Below are 19,535 nucleotides of genomic sequence, written 5' to 3' on the forward strand. Positions count from 1 at the left end.
GGGGGTATATTTTCTTCCCTCTCATGTCCTCTGAGCAACTGCCTGAGAGGAACAATCAGCAGCAACCCTCATGAAGGGGGACCCTGACAGGCGCGGAGGGCAGGGAATCACAGCTCTCAGTACAGGAGGGGGCTGTCGGGGGCCTTAGAGGGCAGCCAGCGCAATCCCTTCATTTTACAGATGAGGACACCAGGGCCCTGGGAGCCAGGGAGCTGCTCAAGGTCACCCAGTGATGGGGTGACTCCGGCCTCTGAGGCCAGCGCTGGGCCCATCTCCCTGGACCCTGGAGACAGCTGATTCCAACAACAGGCTGGAGCCCAGTGTGGGAATGGGCGCCTGCTAGTGACCGGCAAACGGGAGGGGGACCCAGGGGCTTTGGAATCAGGCAGACCCAGGTTTGAATCCTGGCTTGGTCACTCGCTGTTGGCTGGTCCCGGATAGGTTACTTACCACTCTGGGCCTCTGTTTCTTTCTTCTGCACAATGGGTACAGAAGAGATAAGTAACATACTGTAAAGTACTTGCCATTTACTAAGCTCAGAACACCCACTCACCAGGCCTATGATGATAAACAACAGCATCCTTCCAGGTTTTTTTTGCAAAGGGGCAAAGGTCAGTAGCAGACAGAGCCACTCCTATCAAGGATGGGGGATTCTGGAGACGCCAATGAGGGAGGCATCAAAGGCTTGATGGGAAATGAGTCTTTAGAGCAATTTGCCAAAAATCAAGTAGTCGAGCAACTAAATGGCGGGAAACTGTTGGACCGTGAACAAAGTCTGGGACAATCCACTTCAGGGGCAGAGCTGGGGGAGCCCCGCTCTCCATTCTGACTCAGGCTCTAGCCAGTCTCAGGAGGCCCCCTGCGGCCTCCAACCCACAGGCCCTGCCGAGGTCCTTCCAGAAGCCCAGGGCGGCAGTGGGCAGCCAGCTCTGTTCTCCCTCTCTCTCCTTAGCACCTGTCCTACCTCTAATTCCATCCCATTTTGGTTTTACGGATTGATATTTAGATTAAAGAGATAAACACATCCGAGGAGCACTGAGGCCTGACAGACAGAGGAACTTGGACCCGTCAATCACCATCAACCAGCTCAGTATCCTCCCAGTGCCTGGCCCCTCTGGCTGGAGATGAACCAAAGAGCAGATTAAAGGGGCCCAGAAGTACAGCTGAGACACCCCCCCAAATGGGGGACAGTGTGCCTACAAAGGCCTTCCAGGCCAGCTTGGGAGCAGGGCTAGGGTGACTACTATTTATGTGTGCTTGTGTGTGCGTGCGTGCATGCGTGTGTGTGTGTGTGTGTGTGTGTGTGTCTCTCTCTAGCCTCTCTCTTCCCCTCCCCAGGCTGCAGATAAAGAATTCAATTTTCTTTTAAACGGTGGGGAAATTGGAAGAGATTTTGTGCTGTTTAAGCACAGCTGGAGTCTCAGGTCTCTAGGGATTGGAGAACAATGAGATCAATTAAGATGCCTGTGGTGAGGCGTGTCAGGAGGGGGTGGGGAAAGAGAGCAGAGGTAGGGGGGCAGGAGGAAGGGGAAGGACAGCTGAGGGGACCCAGTTGCCGGGAGTCCTGCTTCCACTCTTTCCTGTGTTGACCTGCCCACCTCTGTTGGGTTTTGCTAAAGCGTCTGGATGGGGCCTGCCCATTGGGTGCTATTATCTCCCAAACTTGCTAATAATTCACGTTGGCAATTTCTGTCACCAGCTTTACACAATGATAGAATCGAGCTGAAGCAATGCTATCGGAAGCAGGGAGAGGACACTGTTGGAGAGCAGCACGGATAACACTGGACGCTCGGCCTGCAGCAGGGGCTGGGACCACCACCAGAGCATCTGCTGTGCGCGGGCTCCAGACTACCACCTTTCCACGCATCACCCTACAACGCTGCTGAGATGGAATTACTCTGCCCATTTTATAGAGGAGGAAACCGAAACTCAGGGACAGTAAATAACCTGCCCAAACCTTACAAATACGCCTCCAGTGTCCGCAGCCCTCACCCCGCCATCCAGCCCCTGCAGGCACCCCAGCCTGCGGTCCACGTGCAGGGGCAGGAGCCGCTGACCGCCTCCATGCTGGCCGCAGCACCGCCCCAGGAACAGAAACAGATGCTGGGTGAACGTTTGTTCCCGCTCATCCAGACGATGCACTCAAACCTGGCTGGGAAGATTACGGGGATGCTGCTGGAGATTGACAACTCGGAGCTGCTGCACATGCTGGAGTCCCCCGAGTCTCTCCGCTCCAAGGTGGATGAAGCTGTGGCGGTCCTACAGGCTCATCATGCCAAGAAAGAAGCTGCCCAGAAGGTGGGCGCTGTTGCTGCTGCTACCTCTTAGACAAGGACAAACCGATTCAAAAGCCAAATAAACCCTCATGGAATTCAGCTCAAGGTTTGAAGACGTCCTAGCTTGTCTTGTCCTATGGACCTCAACACCAACAACCACAAATTGCAAATTTAATAGGTCATTTTGTATCAAAAGGTCAATTATGAAGCACCTAGAATTTTTCAATTAAAAGAATATATTCTCTGGGTTCTGATATGGCCCAAACAGTGTTAACTTTTGTTTTTCTATTGTGAGTTTTGATTTTTTCCCCCCAGAAACTGGTTTTATTTGATGTACCCAACTCTTAAGTTTCTCAATAAAGAAAAAATCTCCATAAAAAAAAAAAAAAAAAAAAAAATAACCTGCCCAAGGCCAACCTGCTGGTGAGAAGCTGAGGCAGGACTCCAACCCGGGGCTGTCCACCCACTTCAGTGTTTGTGAAGGTACAGGGCGCACCTGGCAGCCAGGTGGGGATGAAGATGGGTGTGCCTTGCTGGGACTGGGGAGGAGAATGGTGGAGCCGCTGTTCAGACCTGAGCACAGGCTAGGAGAGCTCTCCCCACCTCCACTGTCACCTGGGTGGTTGGGGCCGTCGTCTCTCACCTAGTCGCCCGCTTCCACCTGGGCGTCCTCGGCCCCTCCCGCTGGCCTACTCTCCACACAGCAGCCTCCGTGATCCGTCTGGCTCCCCATCAGCACAGTCACGTCCTGTCTGTCACCTCCTGACCTCCTCTGGTCTCCCTCTTCCTCTCTGCATATCCACCCACCACCAGGCTCTTGTCTCACGCCTCTCACCTGCAGCTCCCTCAGCCTGGGGCAGCTCTTTGCAGAATCCCCAACTCAGACTCCCCTGCCTTCCTTCAGGGCTCTGTCTAAGGTCACCTTCTGTGAGAGGCCTGCCTTCCTTGACCACCTGGTAGAATACAGTAGCAATGCCACCCCCAGCACTCCTCCCTTACTGCCCCCAGCTATACTTTCCCCCAAGGCATGCATCCCCCTCTGACATGCTCTGTATTTCCTTATTCACCATCTGTCTCCGCCCCTGGTACATACACGGATGTTTGTCTGTCTTGTTCACTACCATCATTCGATAAACAGTCACTGAATGAAGGAGTATGGTAGTTGCATCTGGGAGCCCCCTTTCCCCCAGAGAGTGCAGAGTCCTGTTCTGGGAGGGGCAGAGGGGAGGCTTCTATAGGGGAGACACAGGGGCTCACAGGGCACCCGGCCCTGCCAGCAGCAGCCAAGGAAGCAAGGTCAGCTCCTGCATACCTGTCTGCAGAGGCAGGCTGAAGGGCTGGGCACATTTCAGCCTTGACCTTGTAATCACATGCCCTGATTAGGACTAGGAGGCCTAAGGGATCCTGGAATCTGGTGGCCATTGCACCTTCTGGACCCTTGCCTTTGTTCCTGGCCTGGGGTCTGCATCCCCAGACCTCCCCTAACCTAGGAAGGATAATCAGAGGGCATCCAGTTTACCCTCTCCTTGGACTGAGCAGGAAACCAAGGTCCAGAGAGGGAATGAGACTGGCACAGGGTCACAGAGCGAGTCAGTGATCTAGAGCCCAGGCCTCGGGGTTCCCTGTCCAGCAGTCTTCCCCCTGTGCCCATCGCCAGAGTGGGTGCTTGGGAGCCTGGCACACACAGTGAAAATGGGGGTACGAGGCTTTGGATTCAGACAAACATCTCTGCCCTTGACTCGCTGGGTGAACTTGGGTGTGTAATTTACCCTTTCCATGCCTCAGTTTCCCCATGAGACCTCTGCCTCCATCCCTCCTTTGAGGAAGCTGCCCTAGACACTCCAGACCACAGGAGTCAAACCGCCTCTGTGCCCCACAGCCCAGGGATGGGGGCACCCAGACAGAGAGAACCTGCCTTCAGGAGGTTCTCTGTGGAGTCGGGAGAAGAGGACATGAGCCATGCTGCCCCCACAGGAGTGGCGAGAGCAGCCAGGGAAAGCGGGGAGCTGGAGAGGAGGGGGAGGACCTCGGGGGAGGTGGGCACGTGCCTGTTACCAGAGGGAGATGGCTTCTTATGGGGAGGCTGCAACTGGGCTGGCTCTGAGGGTCAGCAGGCTTTTGATGGTCTCAGACGGGAGGGAGGGAGAGCTAGGTGGGGGAGGGGTGTGAGGAAATGCAGAGGGTGTGCAGGGAAGCTGGGGACTCTGGTCAGGCAGGAGAGAAGGGGTGTGAGAGGTGTAGCGGGCAGACAGCTGGAAAGCGGCTCAGGGCCAGGGTGTGGGGACCTTGACTGCCAACCCAGGCCTAGGGCACTGGAGCTTTACCGGCCAGGGAGTGCCCGGGATTACTCTCTTTTCTCTCCCCTCCTCCCACTATTGGCAGAGAACACTTCCAGGCTGATAACGGGGTTTGAAGGGTTCCCCCCATCTGTCCTTCTGCTTATGTTTGCACAACACCCAGGAGGAACGGGAATTGGCTGTCTCCCGGCGCCACGCTCATGTGCGGCATCTCAGGAAAGGACCATTGAGAGCAGGGGAGGGTCTATAGCCCCTCTTCTTAAACGTGAACCTGCCTTGGTGACTCACTGTAACCGACAGCATTCAGCAGAAATGCAGGGTGACCTCTAGGCTAGATCACAAAAGGCCACGCAGCTTCTGCCTGGTTCTCTTTGGACACTCATTTCCCAGAGGCTTCCTCTGAGGAGCTCTCTCTACAAGCCATGCCTGAGATGCCTGTACCATGTGGAGAGGCCACAGGCAGGAGCTCAGACACAGTGTCCGGCTGAGCCAGTCCTTCAGCCAGACCAGCCCAGGCACCAGACAGAGGGAGGAGCCGCCAGTGGCTAGAGTCACCCCCCAGACTTGGAGGAGCAGAGAAGGGCTCCCCTGCTGGGCCCTTTCCATATTCCTGACCCGCCCGGATCCACGAACATAACAAAACGGTTGTTGCTTTATGCCGCTAAGTGTGGGATGGTTTCTCATGCAGCATTTGGAACCGAAACAAGCTTGGTGGGCCCTTGCTTGGAGCGTGGCACAAGGCAAGCGATTACTGAGTCAGTGCCGATGGAACGTGGGAATAGACGAAAACAATGGACAACCACAGAGCTCCTTTGGGCACAGAATTATGGAGCTCCTATAGCCAGGATAGGCTACATAATTTGCATAATTTTCCAGTGCAAAATGAACATGCAGCCCCCCTTGTTCAAAAATTAAGAATCTCAAGACGGCAACAGTAGAGCATCAAACCCAGGGTGAGGCCCTCCTACTTCCAGCTTCCCAAGCAAATGCCCAGGCCGCACACGCATGAAGCCAGTCCTCCTGTCACACCTGCTGCCTGCCTCCTCTGAGTCTTAGCCCTCCGGCCACATCCTCATTTAACCTCTCTCTTCTGCTCCTTGACGCTGGGGTCTGAGTGTTAGAGCCCCAGGGTCGGGCACACACAAGAACTCACCAGTGTGTCAACTGAGAGGACCCAGTGTCCAGTGAAGTCGGAGCCAAAGGCAGAGAATCCAGGAACCCAGAGACTTAGGTTTAAGAGCCAGTGTTCTCTGAAGCTCCACTGACCCCCAAATATGATGGTGGAGAAGAAAAACAGCAACAGCACTAGCAATCACAGCTGTCAGTCACCCAGCGCTTTCTGGGTGTAAGCAGTCTAAAATGCATCTTTTTAAATCATGGGATAGATATAATTACTATCATCGCCACAGCAAACTTTGGGGACTTAGGATCAGACACAGCCAGGCATCTGTCTAGGGTCACAGAGACAGCAAGGGTAGGGGCAGAATTTCAACCTGAGTCTCCCTGGTTTCAAAGCTTTGCTCCTAAAGTTCCCTCCCGCAGATGCTGATGCAGCTGGGAGGTGTCTCCCCACTTGCAGAGCAGCAAGTCCTTCTGCAAGGGGCCAGAGGGACCAGGGAGCACCACCTGAGGCCGAGGCAGGGGACTGGCCTTCCCAGACCACCTGGCTGGGCCATCGAGTTCCCAGCACCCGGGGTGAGGCCCATGTTAAATTCCTTGGATTTAGCAACATAGTGGGGGGTGGGCGGTGTGCCCTGAGCCTGCAGGCTCTCAGGGCTGGGGAAGAGGCCCCGCAGCCTGACAGCTGATGGAAAAGGCATGTTGCATTTCAGTTCTTCCAGGACTGAGGCTGGCCTTCAACAGGGTCAGCCTGGGGCAGTGACATCACACACACCTTTTCCTTTGGTGTCAGCGGGCAGGGGAGGAGGGAGTGAAGGGGACCAGCAGGAGCAGGGCTGCCTCTGTTGATGCCCCTGGGGAGGGAGGCCGGGCTGGACGACTAGGAAAAGCTGGTGAGCTCCAGGAGCAGGGAAGTGACCACCTTGGAGCCTTCACCAAACTTCCAGATGGGGGCTGGGAGAGGGAGGGCAGGGCAGGCAAGGGAACTCTAGAGAACAGTGGGTGGGTGAGGGACCCTCAAAGGACAGGAAGCATGTTTGTGTTGCCAGGAGTGAAACTAAACAGCAAAAATCAACTTTTCCTCTTGGGCAGAGTGCATTGGAATTAAGCCGCATGGAGCCAGAAGGCCCTGAAGCAGCATCGGCCCAACCATCTAGCTTTATAATGAGGACGATGGGGCCCCAGAGGCTCAGGGATGTGCCCACGTTACACGGCTTCCCTGGGGCAGGGCCATGACTCCAAGCGAGTCCTGGCTCCATCAAAGCTCAGGCGAGAGGCTGGCATGACTTGCTGACATTTTCTGAGTGTTCCCGGCCAGGCTCGGCACTGAGTGTCTTCACCAACCATTCCACTGAACTCTCACGGCAACCCTCCCAGGTAGGATCCTGTCAGGGTACCTCCCCAGGTAATAGTGGAGGAAAGAGGCCCACCTTGCAGAGCTGGGCTTACACACAGGCTGAAGGGCGGCCAGATGGGGCCCTTTAAGGCGGATGATAATAAGAACCACAGAGGCTTCCCTGGTGGCGAAGTGGTTGAGAGTCTGCCTGCCGATGCAGGGGACACGGGTTCGAGCCCTGGTCTGGGAAGATCCCACATGCCACAGAGCAACTAGGCCCGTGAGCCGCAGTTACTGAGCCTGCGCGTCTGGAGCTTGTGCTCCGCAACAAGAGAGGCCGCGATAGTGAGAGGCCTGCGCACCGCGATGAAGAGTGGCCCCCACTTGCCGTAACTGGAGAAAGCCCTCGCACAGAAACGAAGACCCAACACAGCCATAAATAAATAAATAAATAAATAATGAGTTAAAGCTATACTTAAAAAAAAAAAAATAAGAACCACAATTTAGGTCTGTAATCCCTTACCTATTTACATCCACATCACCGCACTGGAGCCTCCCAACAGCCCAACCAATGCAGGCTGGGCAGGCACTATTTTCCTCATGTGATGAGAAGAAAACCAAATCCCAGAGAAGGAGTGACCAGTCCACAACAGAACAGGATTCAGGGCCCTGCCCAAGATGGTACCAGCCTCCCAAGGACTGGCTGGGAAGAGGGGCACGGAGGGTAGAGAGGAGCCATGCCTTTCAGCCCCCACAGGCCACTCTGTCTGCCTGGAGCTGAGGGGTGACACTCCATCCCTGGGCTGAGCAAACTGAGCTGGTCCTGGGCCCTGCACCTGCCCCATCAGGGCTCTTATGTACCTCTCCTTCTTGCTTTGATTCCTGCCTGGGGAAGAATCCTGTCTTGTCCGGCGCTCCATCTTCTCTCCATCCTTGCTGTGCCCCACGCCCCTGGAGCAGGGAGGGAAGGCCTCCTGGAGTGCGGGAGGACCTGCCCTCCTGGCTGCTGCTCCTCCTCAGGGCCCCTCTCTCACTGCCCAGGGGACATGGAGCTAATAAATCTGGGGACACGAGCTCCATACTGCAGGAGGCCAGGCTGGCTCCTTGCACATCCCAGGAACAGCTTCTGCCAGCTGTTTCCCAAATGCTGGCCATGGGCCACCAGGATGGAATAGGTAAGAGAACGTGGATGGGTTGATACAAGACTTCTCCACTATCAGAACAGCAGCCTAGTGGTTATGTTTGGGGTGGGCACAATTCAGGAGAGACAGTTGAACCCACCCCCAACCCCCGCCGCCTCAGAGGAGCAGCACTCCACTTCCTTGCACATCACACCCCCACCACTGCATTCCAGCCACAAGGCCTTTGCACATGCTATTCCCTCTTTCTCCAATGTGCTTCTCTCCATTCGCTTAACTGTTAATGTCTACTCAATTGCCACTTCCTCAGGGAAGGCTTCCCTGACCCCAGTCAAGGTCAGATGCCCTGTTACAGGTTTGCATAGCTCCCTGATCTCTCCATCACAGCAAGTAATGCTTAATGTAAAGATTCATTTCTTAGTACTAACATCAGGCTTTCCCAAGAGATTATAAACTTCATGAGGGCAAGACTCACATCACCATTGTATCCTCAGGGCCATGTGCCTGACACGGTGGTGGGTATTCAAAAAATATTTGTTGAACATTCAGATTGCTCTCCTACTGTCCAGCAGCACCCACAAACCCCACCAGGCCCCAGGTAGCCATCGGCCAGGCTACAGGGCTGCCCGAAGCCCAGCAGAATCCTAGGAAGATACCCCACAGCCTTCCCAGCCAACCCCTATTATCAGGTCAGGAGGCAGGATTGGAAGGAGAGAATCAGAGCAGCCTGGGGATATGAGAGGGAAAGAAACCATACAACCTAGAGGATGGGGAGGCACCAGCATCATACAGGAACCTGCACACGCACACACATGCACACGTGTTATATACACGTATCTGAGTGCATGTAGTTGCACACACACATAAAGGCACAGACACAAGGGCATGCCTGTGTGTGTGCACGCATACACACACACCCCCCCCCAAGCAAACATACGTGGGTAAGTGTGCCCCTACACACCTCTCCCCTATGTGGTCACCCTTCAGAGTTGGGGCTCAAGGTCAAGCCTTTGACCACTACATCCCCGCTCTTTCCCCTCCACCAGTGGAAACTCATTTTTCTATAACTGGGGGCTGTAAGGGCCTCAAAACCTGGGCTGAGGAAGGTCCGGGGAATAGGGAGGTGAGAAGGGATGCCATCCCAGCTGGGATGCCCAGGTTGCAGGCGACGGCCCCCTCCTGTTCTGGCTTTCCCAGCTCCCTGGTGAACTGCTGCCTTCCCCCAGGACAGGTGATGAGGCACAGAAATGGGGCCCTGCCATGGCATGGAGTGGGGAGGCCCCTTGCAGCAGGCTCTGCCCTGGCCTTTGGTGCAAACTGAAACATTTTCCTTTTCTTCATAATTATTTTTTCTGACACAACTGCCCATGAAACATTTTAATAACATCCCAGAAAAGGTCAGGGAGAAGGAATTTCACAGTCTCTGAGCAGATAGCTATAATTTCAGCCCCTCCTGGAGCAAAGGAGGTAGAGAGACTGGGCTAACCCTGGGTCTGAGTGGAGAAGGGCAGGGTGGGAGAGGCCAGGGCAGTGGGTGTGGCCATGAAACTTGCCACCTGCTAGGAGCTCTGGAAGTACCTTGGGGAGACTGGAAGATGACGGTGAGTGGGGGTCACCAGGGGATGCTTTCACATCTGTCATTCACACCTAGCAGCCTTGGTGGCAGCAGGAGTGGTGGGGGGATCTCATACCCATTTTGCGGATGGGAAATGAAGATTCTTAGAGGTAATACAGTTAGACCAGCATCCAGAGAAGGCAGGGATGCAGGGCCCACTGTTTCACTTCAGGACCTGAGCTCCTTCAGACACACAGCCCTGCTGCTAGAGCTTATCGTTGGGTGAAACAGCCCCCTCAGAGCTGCACAATTCCACAAACCCTGAGGCTGAGGGTTTGATAGGAAGGTGGGCAGGGCTTGGACACACACACTGAGGAACTAGAGGCTGCCCAGATGAGCCAGCCCTGGACAGAGACCCTCAGGCAGCCACAGAGGAGCCCGAATACAACTGCTAAACATTGGGAGAGGGACTGGAAAAGGGGTCATAGGCGGCGGGCAGGGGTCCGTGCAGGCCTAGGAACTGCTCCAGTGCTTGGGGAAATCCAGTTTGAGAAGCTACTCTCCAGTGCCAACTCCAGATGCGATTGGGCTTCACACATCATCCTTGGCACCTGCAGCTGGCCATCAGCCAAGAGGTGTGCCATTCCACACGTCACCCCCCCACCCTACCCCCTAGGCTCCCTCAACCCTTTCCAGGGCCACAGGAACTGGGGACTGCAAAGTGAGACCCTCCATCCCCAACAAGAATGACACAAAGGAATCCCCGGCCACCCGCCAAGCCTGGGCTTGACATCCGAATTCTTTGCCATGTGGCTCCAGACCCTGTGGGGGACAGGCTGCTTGGGTGCCCTTCATCCTGACATTGGAAGATGGCTGGGGGGCTGAAGAGGCTCTCTCTGGGTCCAGAAGGCCAGAGCCTCTGGCACTTGCTCTCTGGCTGGGCCCCTAGAGGCTGCAGGAGGGCCCAAGGGGCCTCAGGCACCAGGTGACTGATTGCAATGAGCAACTTGGTGAAAGCTGGCAGAGCCATGGGCTGGGGAAGCAGGTGGGAGGAAAACAGCCGCAGCAGACTTACTGTTTACATCTGACGGCCTACCTAGCAAAACATCTGCTTGAAATATGAATAACTGTCAGATGGGAAGGGCCTGGGGGCTCAAAACAGTTTCATACCATCTTTCTGTAGAGTAAACACACTATGGAGTAGGGGCCTGAGATCGGCGGGCAATCTCTGCTTGGAGTGAGAACGGAGCGAGAAGTGGAAGGACTCTGGGGGCCTCAGTGGGCAGGGAGGGGCAGCAGCGAGTTAAACTCCATAACGTTTATTGAGCACCTACTATGGGCAAGCCCCTGAGCTTGTGTAGCACACATCTACCACCTTGGTCTGCTCAGCAACCCTCTTTGTTCTGGTAACAGAAGCTGCTATAGAATATCCTGTCCCATTTTCAGCCCATATAATTTGAATGGGGTTGACCCAACCCCCCGTTCCACTAGGGGAGTATGACCCATCTCTGGTGTATCAGAATTATGATGATTGGTTCCAGGGTGGCCCAATAAGCTGGGTCAGTGAGAATCAGCTCTGGGACTTTTGCTGGAACTATTGAAAAAGAATATTTTTCCCCCCACTGGGGTTGATAAATTGGTGAGAAGTGAGCCTAAGGGTGCTGGTGTCCCTCTCTGCCAACACCAAAAAGCAGAGCCCAGTGCTGAAGTCAGATTCCCGCTCAGTTGAGTGCCTGGATACAGCCATGCCTGAAATCACTTATACTTTGGAGTTACTTTTTTGCTTGAGCCACTTAAAGGTTTCTGTCCCTTGCGACCACAAGTACTAACGGATACAAATGGACACCGGGAGGAGTCCCCTGTCAAAGTCCCAGCCAAAGACAGCTGGGGATGCCCAGGCATCCTCAAGGAGCCCACTCTTCCCTGGTGTCTGTGCTCAGATAGACAGGATCACCTTCCTGAGAGATGGCTGGCACTTGTCCCCATTAGAGGGCAGGTCCAGGGCTCCTGGCCCACCCAGGCTCAGTATCTCTCAGGGACAAGGCAGAAAACCAAAGTGTCCTGGGCCCAACCTCATTCTTCCCCAGGTTGGTCCCTTTTCCACAGTGCTGCCCTGGCCAAGGAAGCCCATCTTGAAGAGTCCAGATGCTCTAGTATACTAACATCACAGCCTCTGAGGGCTTGGGGCACCCCGTTCCCTGACTGCTCAGACTCCTTGGACCCCTCTGGATGGCTCCTGATGGTCGACCGCAGAGCTCAGTTGCCCTGCAGGAGAGCGGGGACTCACCAGGACTGTCAGCACAGAGGTCCCCACGGTGACATTCTCGTATAAGCTGACGTTGTACAGTGGCTGGCTGAAGATGGGCCGGTTGTCATTCTCGTTGATGAGGGTGATCTTCACCTTGGCATAGCCCACGTGGTCAGGCACACTCTCATTGGCAAAGAGCTGGATACGTAGAGCAGGGGCCAGGTGAGCTCTCACATGCTCCTGGAGCCCTCGTTCCCATAAGTCCCCCTGGGGCCTCTGCCCATTCCAACCCAGAGCACCAGTCTGAGTCATTGCCCATCCCAGATGTATGCTACTATGAACCCCTCCATCAGTACTCATAGGGTTAGGGTGGCCACAGAATCTGCTGGGAAGGAAGGGGCTAACGGGGGCCATGCTGGCTGATGCTGGGCAGTAGAGGTTCCTGAGGCTCTGATGGTACCTAATAAAATTCCACTCAATTCTTGGACATTTCCTCGTCCTCCTGGAAAAGAGGAGGTCCAGCCTAGCCCCTGCCATAGCTCAATGGGCTTCTCTGGGTCAGATCCACGAGGGAAGAATGGGGAGAGGTGGAAGGGGGGATTTAAGGGGACGGTGCCACCCCCTCCCTCCCCTGAAATCCCCCACCCGGCCAAGGAGAGGGTGAGCGGGCCTTACGTCGAAGTCGTAACGGTCCACAGTCTCGTAGTCCAGGGGGATGGCCACCCGGATGCGAACGTCCGCCTTCCCTTGGACGGAGGTGGGGGAGATGATGAAGTGGTGAGAGTTGTTCCCCACCAGGTACACCTCGAACATGCTGTTCAGGCCCTGGATCAAAATGGAGAAGAAGCCAGTCAGAGGGGGTGCCGGGGCTGAAGCAGGGCTTGTCTACACCCCACTCCAAAGTGGCCTGGCCTCCCCTGGGCGATCCTGGCCTGGCTCCCTGACCCTTCTGCCCATGTCTAGGCCTTCTGGAAGTCTCCTCCAATTCTTTTTGCCTTCATCACCCCATCAGATGCCCACAATGTCCCTTGCAGAGGGTTTGGTTCACTTTCCATCTCCTGCTCCCTTCCTCTGCCCCAGTGACCCCAGCTGCAAGACCCGGTAGGGAGATGGAGGAAAGAAGAGGAAAGAGGGTCAGAAGGGAGGGGAGAGAAGCAAATAAGCATCCACGGTTGGCTTGGACAGGATAGGGCATGAGGGCCAGAGCAGGACACGGCTTCTCCTCCGTCATCCCTCTGGACCATGTCAATCAGGGGGAACACTGTCTTGCTTACACGTGGCGTGGGAACCACCCAGATGGCTGAGTGGCAAAGTGAACCCCCACGTGCCCCTCTCTGTGGCCAGCCATGGTGGCTGGGAGGACACGGAATCCCAGATAGTGCAGAGACACCAGGACCTTCACTGGTTCTTCTACAGCCCAGCAGCCCAAGGCCATGGTTTCAGGTGGGGAGGCCTCACTCTAGGTCAGGTGTTTCTGATCATTCCAATCAGGGCCAGAGCTCACGGGGCCCTCAGATGCCACTTGGCTCGTCCTCACACAAAACGTGTGATGTCTCTCTCCGTGCTACCCAAGTCTCCAGATGAGGAGGAGGAGCCACTGCTGAAGGTGGGAGACAGGGCTTACTACCTGGAGACTGGTCTGCTCTGAAAGCGATTCGACCTCCTGCATGTGGGGAAATTACCCCCAGCCTAGCCCCCTCCCACCTAGGTGGGTGGCCTGTGATTTGGAACTAACCAGTCAAGAGCCTCTCCCGACCCTTGCTGAGATGCTCAGTGGGTTACAGACCTGGGCTCTCAGCGCCAGGAGGACACGTCCTCCTGCTCGGCCTGCATGACCCTCCCTCAGCCCGGACCCCGGTACAGCCCCTCTGGGCACGTGTTCCTGTGGAACCAGGGGCTGGCAGGGAGGCACGCCTCTTGGTTGCCCAGGGATGCTGAGGGGCTTCCTCCCAGAACCCATTCCTGCTGAGAGAAGGGCAGCCAGGCAACCTGGAAGCCTTTGCACCGTCACAGAGGGGTGGTCCCAGCAAGGCTGGAAAGGACACCCTCAGTGAAGCCTGAGATTCACAAGATTCTGATGCCCTTGGAGCTGTCCCTTAGGTGCTCAGATACATTTGTGAAATAAATGCATGTTAACCCTCGGTCTCTTGAGGTTTTTCTGCTTACAACTACAAATTGGCAAAATAAGGGCACTGCCAATTTTGGGATCCAGGCAAGCAGCGGGTCCTCCAGGGCCCCCAGCCCAGAGGGGATCCCGCGGGTTGTGCAGACGATGCTCTCCTGGCCCTGTTGGGCTGTGGAGTCTCCCTGGCGTGGAATCCATCCATCAGACCGAGAGGACCAATTAAATGCCCGAAGGGGCACTAATAGCCAAAGCCGGCAGCCTGTGACAGCCCTGAGCAGCTGACACCGACACCTCTCCCTCCCCTGGACCTCGGCCCCTCCACAGGACCTGGGGCCCGGGAGGGTGGGCCTTCTGAGCTGTGCCCGAAGCAGGTGGAGCATGCCCCCCACCGAAGCTCCCTCCCCACGGTGCCCCGCAATGCCTCCCAGCCCCAGCCCTTCCCAGGCTCACTTACCAGGTTCTATCAGGGGAAGTCGGTCAGTCAGAGGGTATGGAGACAGAGAAGGAGCCGGGAAGGAGGAAGAAGGAACCAGAGAGAAAATGGTGAGATCCGAGGTCAGGGTAACGGAGAGGGGCCGAGCTGGACCCCAGGAGCACACCCTGCTCCGGAGGAACAGCCCGCTCTGCATCTGCTGGGCCACGTCCTCTGGGGTGCCGAGGAGGGGTGGGTGCGTGTGGGGTGTGCACACACGTGCTGGGGTGTCGGGAGGTCTGTGCAGCCCCACATCCAGAGGAGGGGGAGGGACACAGAGGAAGAGGTACAGGGGCACAAATCGTGAGGCGGGCAGGGGTTCCTGTATCCCTGAGCTCCCTCTGTCCTCACCCAGAGGGAGGTGGGGATGGTCAAAGGCTGGGAGAGGAGGGGCCACGTCCCTCTGTCCTACTCCCAGGAGCCTGGACAGAACCCCTGCAGGAACCGACCCCAAGTCTTGTCATGTTTTAATTTTCCTAACATAGAAAATGTTAACGACGTGATAAACACAGACTCAGAAAGTCTTCACATAGTTCATTCAAAAGTGTAAAGGGCACACAACCGACTCCCTTTCCCTGTTGCCCCTACCCTTTGAGAGCCTTCCCCAGAGACAACCATACCCTAATCCCTGGGTCTCTTTCCCCAGGAAATCCATGCATGTAAGAGCATTGTGTATCTACGCCTCCCCTCTTCGACACAAACAGTACCATGCTCTACACACTGCTGTGTTGGATTTTTTTCCACTTAAAACTATGTCCTGAAACTTGTTTCACGGTTGTTCAAACAGCTGACGATACCAACAACAATCACAGAGCAAACATTCACTGGTTGCCTCCTCTCTGCCAGACACAGTTCAGAATAACCACAGAATTACCCTCTGTAGCTGCTGCTGGGAGCCCCTGGGGCAGTGCAAAGCCACATCAGAGCGGGCACACAGGAGGTGCTCGGACGCGATGGGGCTTCAGCAGCTTTTCCTCACCCGTTACTCTGTTCGATCCTCTTCCCATGGGCCACACGGTGGAGATGAAGGAATACTGGAGCTTGGAAACCTCTCCGGAGGAAATGGAATTCACAGAGGTTGGCGGCAGCGTGAGGATAAGAGCCCAGGCCCAGCTCCCAGGCTGGGGTGCCCTCCAGACCGAGGGAAACAGAGCCAGGGCCTGATGTGGGCGTCCCCCAACTGCAGCTCCAGGGCACGGGGGGAACGTACTGGAGTTCCATCCAGCAATATGAGTGAGCTGAGCAAACCAAGACGGCATCGCTGAGCACTCCAAGGCCGAATCTAAGAGAACGCCAGCAGAGGAGGCTGCCCCAAGAGGGGTTGTTTTAGAAATGAAGGAAGGGAGAATGGATTCCAGGTGGAGGAAGTGGCTTTAAACACGAAGTTCTCGGGCCTTAGCGTGTATCAGAATCACCTGGAGGCTTGGTAAACTACAGATTGCTGTCCTCCCCCAGGAATATCTGATTCAGTAGGTCTGGGGTGGACCCGTGAATTTGCATTTCTAACAAGTTCCAGGTGATGCTGATACCGCTGCTGGTCTGAGACCACCATTTGAGAACCACTGGCCTAAGCAAGGCACAGAGTGGAGAACGAATAATCAATGATGAGGCAGACAAGTGAGCTGATTACAAAGGGTCCATGTACAGAAGCTGGGGAGATTGTTGGGGTACTGGGAGGCTTTGCAGCTCTCCTGGAGTCCCTCAGCAGGCGCCATTTGGAGGGCTCCAGCATGATATTGCTTCCGTGAGCAGTAGGGAGCCGCTCTAGGCTCTGGAGCACAGGAACACTGGGGTTAAAAAAGGAAGGTGAACTTGGCGGCCATGTGTGACTCACACCAGCGCAGCCCTCCTTACCTGGCTGCACGTCAGAATTGCCAGTGGAGCTTGGAAAAGAAACTCAGATGCCCAGGGCCACTGTGTCAGAATCTCTCAGGGGTGGGGCCCAGACAGCTGCATTTTTCTGACACTCCCTTGGGAACCTCGTTGCTCAGTTAGGGCTGGGAAGACATCAGCTGGGGCAGGGAGGGCAGCTTGGAGGCACCCACAGGGATCCAGAAGGGTGAGCAGGGCAGAGGCAGAGTGGTAGTTCTCCACCCAGCCACACATCAAAACCACCTGCGGAGGGACTTGCCTGGTGGCGCAGTGGTTAAGAATCCGCCTGCCATTGCAGGGGACACGGGTTTGAGCCCTGGTCCGGGAAGATCCCGCATGCCGTGGAGCAACTAAGCCCGTGTACCACAACTACTGAGCCTGCGCTCTAGAGCCCGCAAGCCACAACTACTGAAGCCCACGTGCCTAGAGCCCGTGCTCCCCAACAAAAGAAGCCACCGCAATGAGAAGCCTGTGCACCACAACGAAAAGTAGCTCCTGCTCGCCACAACTAGAGAAAGCCCACGCACAGCAACGAAGACCCAATGCATCCAAAAATAAATAAATAAATAAATTTATTAAAAAAAACCCCCACCTGGGGCGCTTTAAAATACCCCCATGCCTAGGCTGCACCCCAGACCAAGGAAATTAGACTTGGGGTGGAGGGGACAAGACATCAGGATTTTATAACGCTCTTCAGGTTACTGGTTCTAATGTGCACCCAAGGATGAGAACTACTGGGGACAGCAGCGGTTCTCTGAGTGTTCTGCAGGAACGGGTAGCACCAGCATCACCGAGGAACTTGTTAGAAATGCAGATTTGGCGGTCACACTCAGGTGTACCATATCAGAAACCCTGGGGGTGGGGCCCAGCACTGTTTTAACAAGCCCGCCAGGTGTTCTGATGCACGCTGAAGTTTGAGAATCACCGGGACAGAGCAAGGCTGGGGGTGAGGGAGTGCGCAGGCAGAGGGACCGAGGGGACGCCTGGGAAGGTGGTGCTAGCTCAGTGCAGATTCACAACGAGCACCTGGCCAGGCGGGAGCTCTGGGTTTCCGACCTCCTCCCCACCCCAGGGCCTCTTGGCCCCTTCATATGAGATCTCTGGGTCTCAACGAGCGAGGTCAGCTCCCTTCTCGCTGATCTGCCGCCAGGGGCTGGAAGTTCACTAGGCTTGACACTGTAGCTGTCAGGACCCTGCATATTGCTGTCCTGAGACCCCAGAGCCACCTCCGGCTAAATTCCCTCAGATGCTCAGCCTGCCCCTTTCAGAACCTGCCCAGAGGGCTAATTCCTGCTGGGACTTGGCTTGTGACTGTCAATCCCTCGGGATGTGTGTGTGGGATTATTAGCCAGTTCGTTAAGTTGGTGCAAAACCCCTATTAACTGCAGCCCTCAGCCCAGAGCCTTCTAAAACAGCAGCTTCCATTTACCAAGCCTCTACCGTGTGCTTCCCATACCTTAACCAAAATTTTCACATCCCAGTGACGTCAGCATCAGTCTACTCTTTTTACAGAGAAGGAAACTGAGGCCAGAGAGGGTAACTTGTTCAAGATGCACAGCTGTCAGTGAAGGATTCAAACTCGGGTCAGTACTGACTCCTACAGAGTCCAAGCTCTTCGTCACCTCGCTCTCCTGGCCTCCTGCGTGTCGCTCCCTCTACAGAACGCTGCTCCTCATGTGTGCAAAGAACTGGCATCGGATGGCACTGGAAGACCCTTCCTACATTCGCTAAATGCCAGGAGCGAGGCCCAAGGGGCAAAGCGCGCCTCTCCCAAGATCAGGGAGCAAGGAGGAGGGGAGGGAAGCCCGGGCTGTGGGAGGGTGCGGCCCTGCTCCTCCGGGCCCTGTCTCCTCCACGCCCTTGCTCCTTGCTCGAAGCCCGGTTCGGGGGTGGGGGGGGGGTGGGGAGCGGAGTGCCCGCTGCTTAGTGGGGCGGGGAGGGAGCGGGCAGGTGGGGAGAGGCAGGAGGCCCTCTTGGAGCTGTCGAGGGGCAATTTTGTTGGGAAAGGAGATAAAGAGGAACATCAAAAGGATCCCAGTGTGTGTGGAGAGGAGCCCAGTGGATTAAATTCTCTTCCAGCCAGGAGAGGCGATGAGAAGGCTGATAGGCGGCAGCCGCGGGTCCCAGAGCCGAGCTGCAGCGCCGGCCCCTCCCCGCACCGGGCTGGGGAGCCGGCTGGCTGCCCGTGGGGCTGCGACAGTTTGGCTTTCTTTATTTATTGGAGGGGAGGGACGCATGAAATCACTCCTCACTACCCCGGCCCCATGCAGCGAGCTACGCTTTGCTCCTGGTGACTGAAGTCTTGGTACCACCGTCCCCTACCCCGTGGAGGGCAGCACACCAGCCCACAGCCCAAGGTATCGGCCGCTGCCAGCAGGGGCTGCCTCCCCAGCCTCGACCCAAATGCTAGGGGACCCTCACCCCACCCTATGAACCATGATTTGCCCCAGAGGGGACCTTAATTCCTTTCAATAGAAGAGGAAGGGCCAGGGTCACATGCATGTAGAGGGGACTAGGGACTCTGCAGTGTTGTGAACCAAGACGAAGAAGGCCCAGGGACCCCCAGAGGCACCCAGAGAGCTCTGTGGGCTGGTGGGACACCCTTAGCTCAAGGTGGGAATGGGGCTGGGGACCTGGAGTGCGGAGATGGGCCCACAGAGTCAGTGCCACCCTTGCAGAAGTCCTGTCCAAAATTCAGGCCAGCCAGGGAAGAGCCCTCTGACCAGTGATTCCAAGGTGTGAGGCCCTAAGCTTCAGCGGTGGCTAAAAGCACAGGCTTTGGAGTTAGACCTGAGTCCAGATGCGGGTACTACCCTTTCCAGCTGTGTGATTTTTGCATAATTTTATCTCCTTGAACCTCAACTTCCTCACCTGCAAAATGGGAAGAATGAAGCCTACCTGATAGGGCTATTGTGGGAGAGCAGCAAAATATTAGTAGAGTGCTTGGGATTGAGTAAATGCTCAATAAAGGAGAGTGGTTATTATTGTTCTGGAAGGGAAGGGAGGGAGAGAGTTACCCCTGGGGAGGGGCTGATTTCTAGACCTCAGCTTGGCCGGGAATGAGAGGGGCAAGCAGAGAAGGACAAAGGCTTGGAT

At 55.8% G+C, this 19,535-nt stretch overlaps 1 protein-coding gene across 1 annotated transcript in view; it reads right to left on the reverse strand.

Annotated features, from left to right (window-relative positions):
* The window catches only part of CDH23 (cadherin related 23), a 452,316-nt gene that overhangs the window by 191,311 nt on the left and 241,470 nt on the right, over positions 1-19,535 (reverse strand). Inside the window, exons 12-13 of the mRNA XM_082424358.1 lie at positions 12,646-12,795; positions 12,010-12,168 (exon numbers count right to left, since the gene is read on the reverse strand). Of these exons, the coding sequence (XP_082280484.1) occupies positions 12,010-12,168; positions 12,646-12,795 (309 nt within the window). The remainder of the gene's footprint in view (positions 1-12,009; positions 12,169-12,645; positions 12,796-19,535) is intronic.

Source organism: Balaenoptera physalus (genome assembly GCF_965194825.1).
Source record: "Balaenoptera physalus genome assembly, chromosome: 14".
Classification (NCBI taxonomy): Eukaryota; Metazoa; Chordata; class Mammalia; order Artiodactyla; family Balaenopteridae; genus Balaenoptera; species Balaenoptera physalus.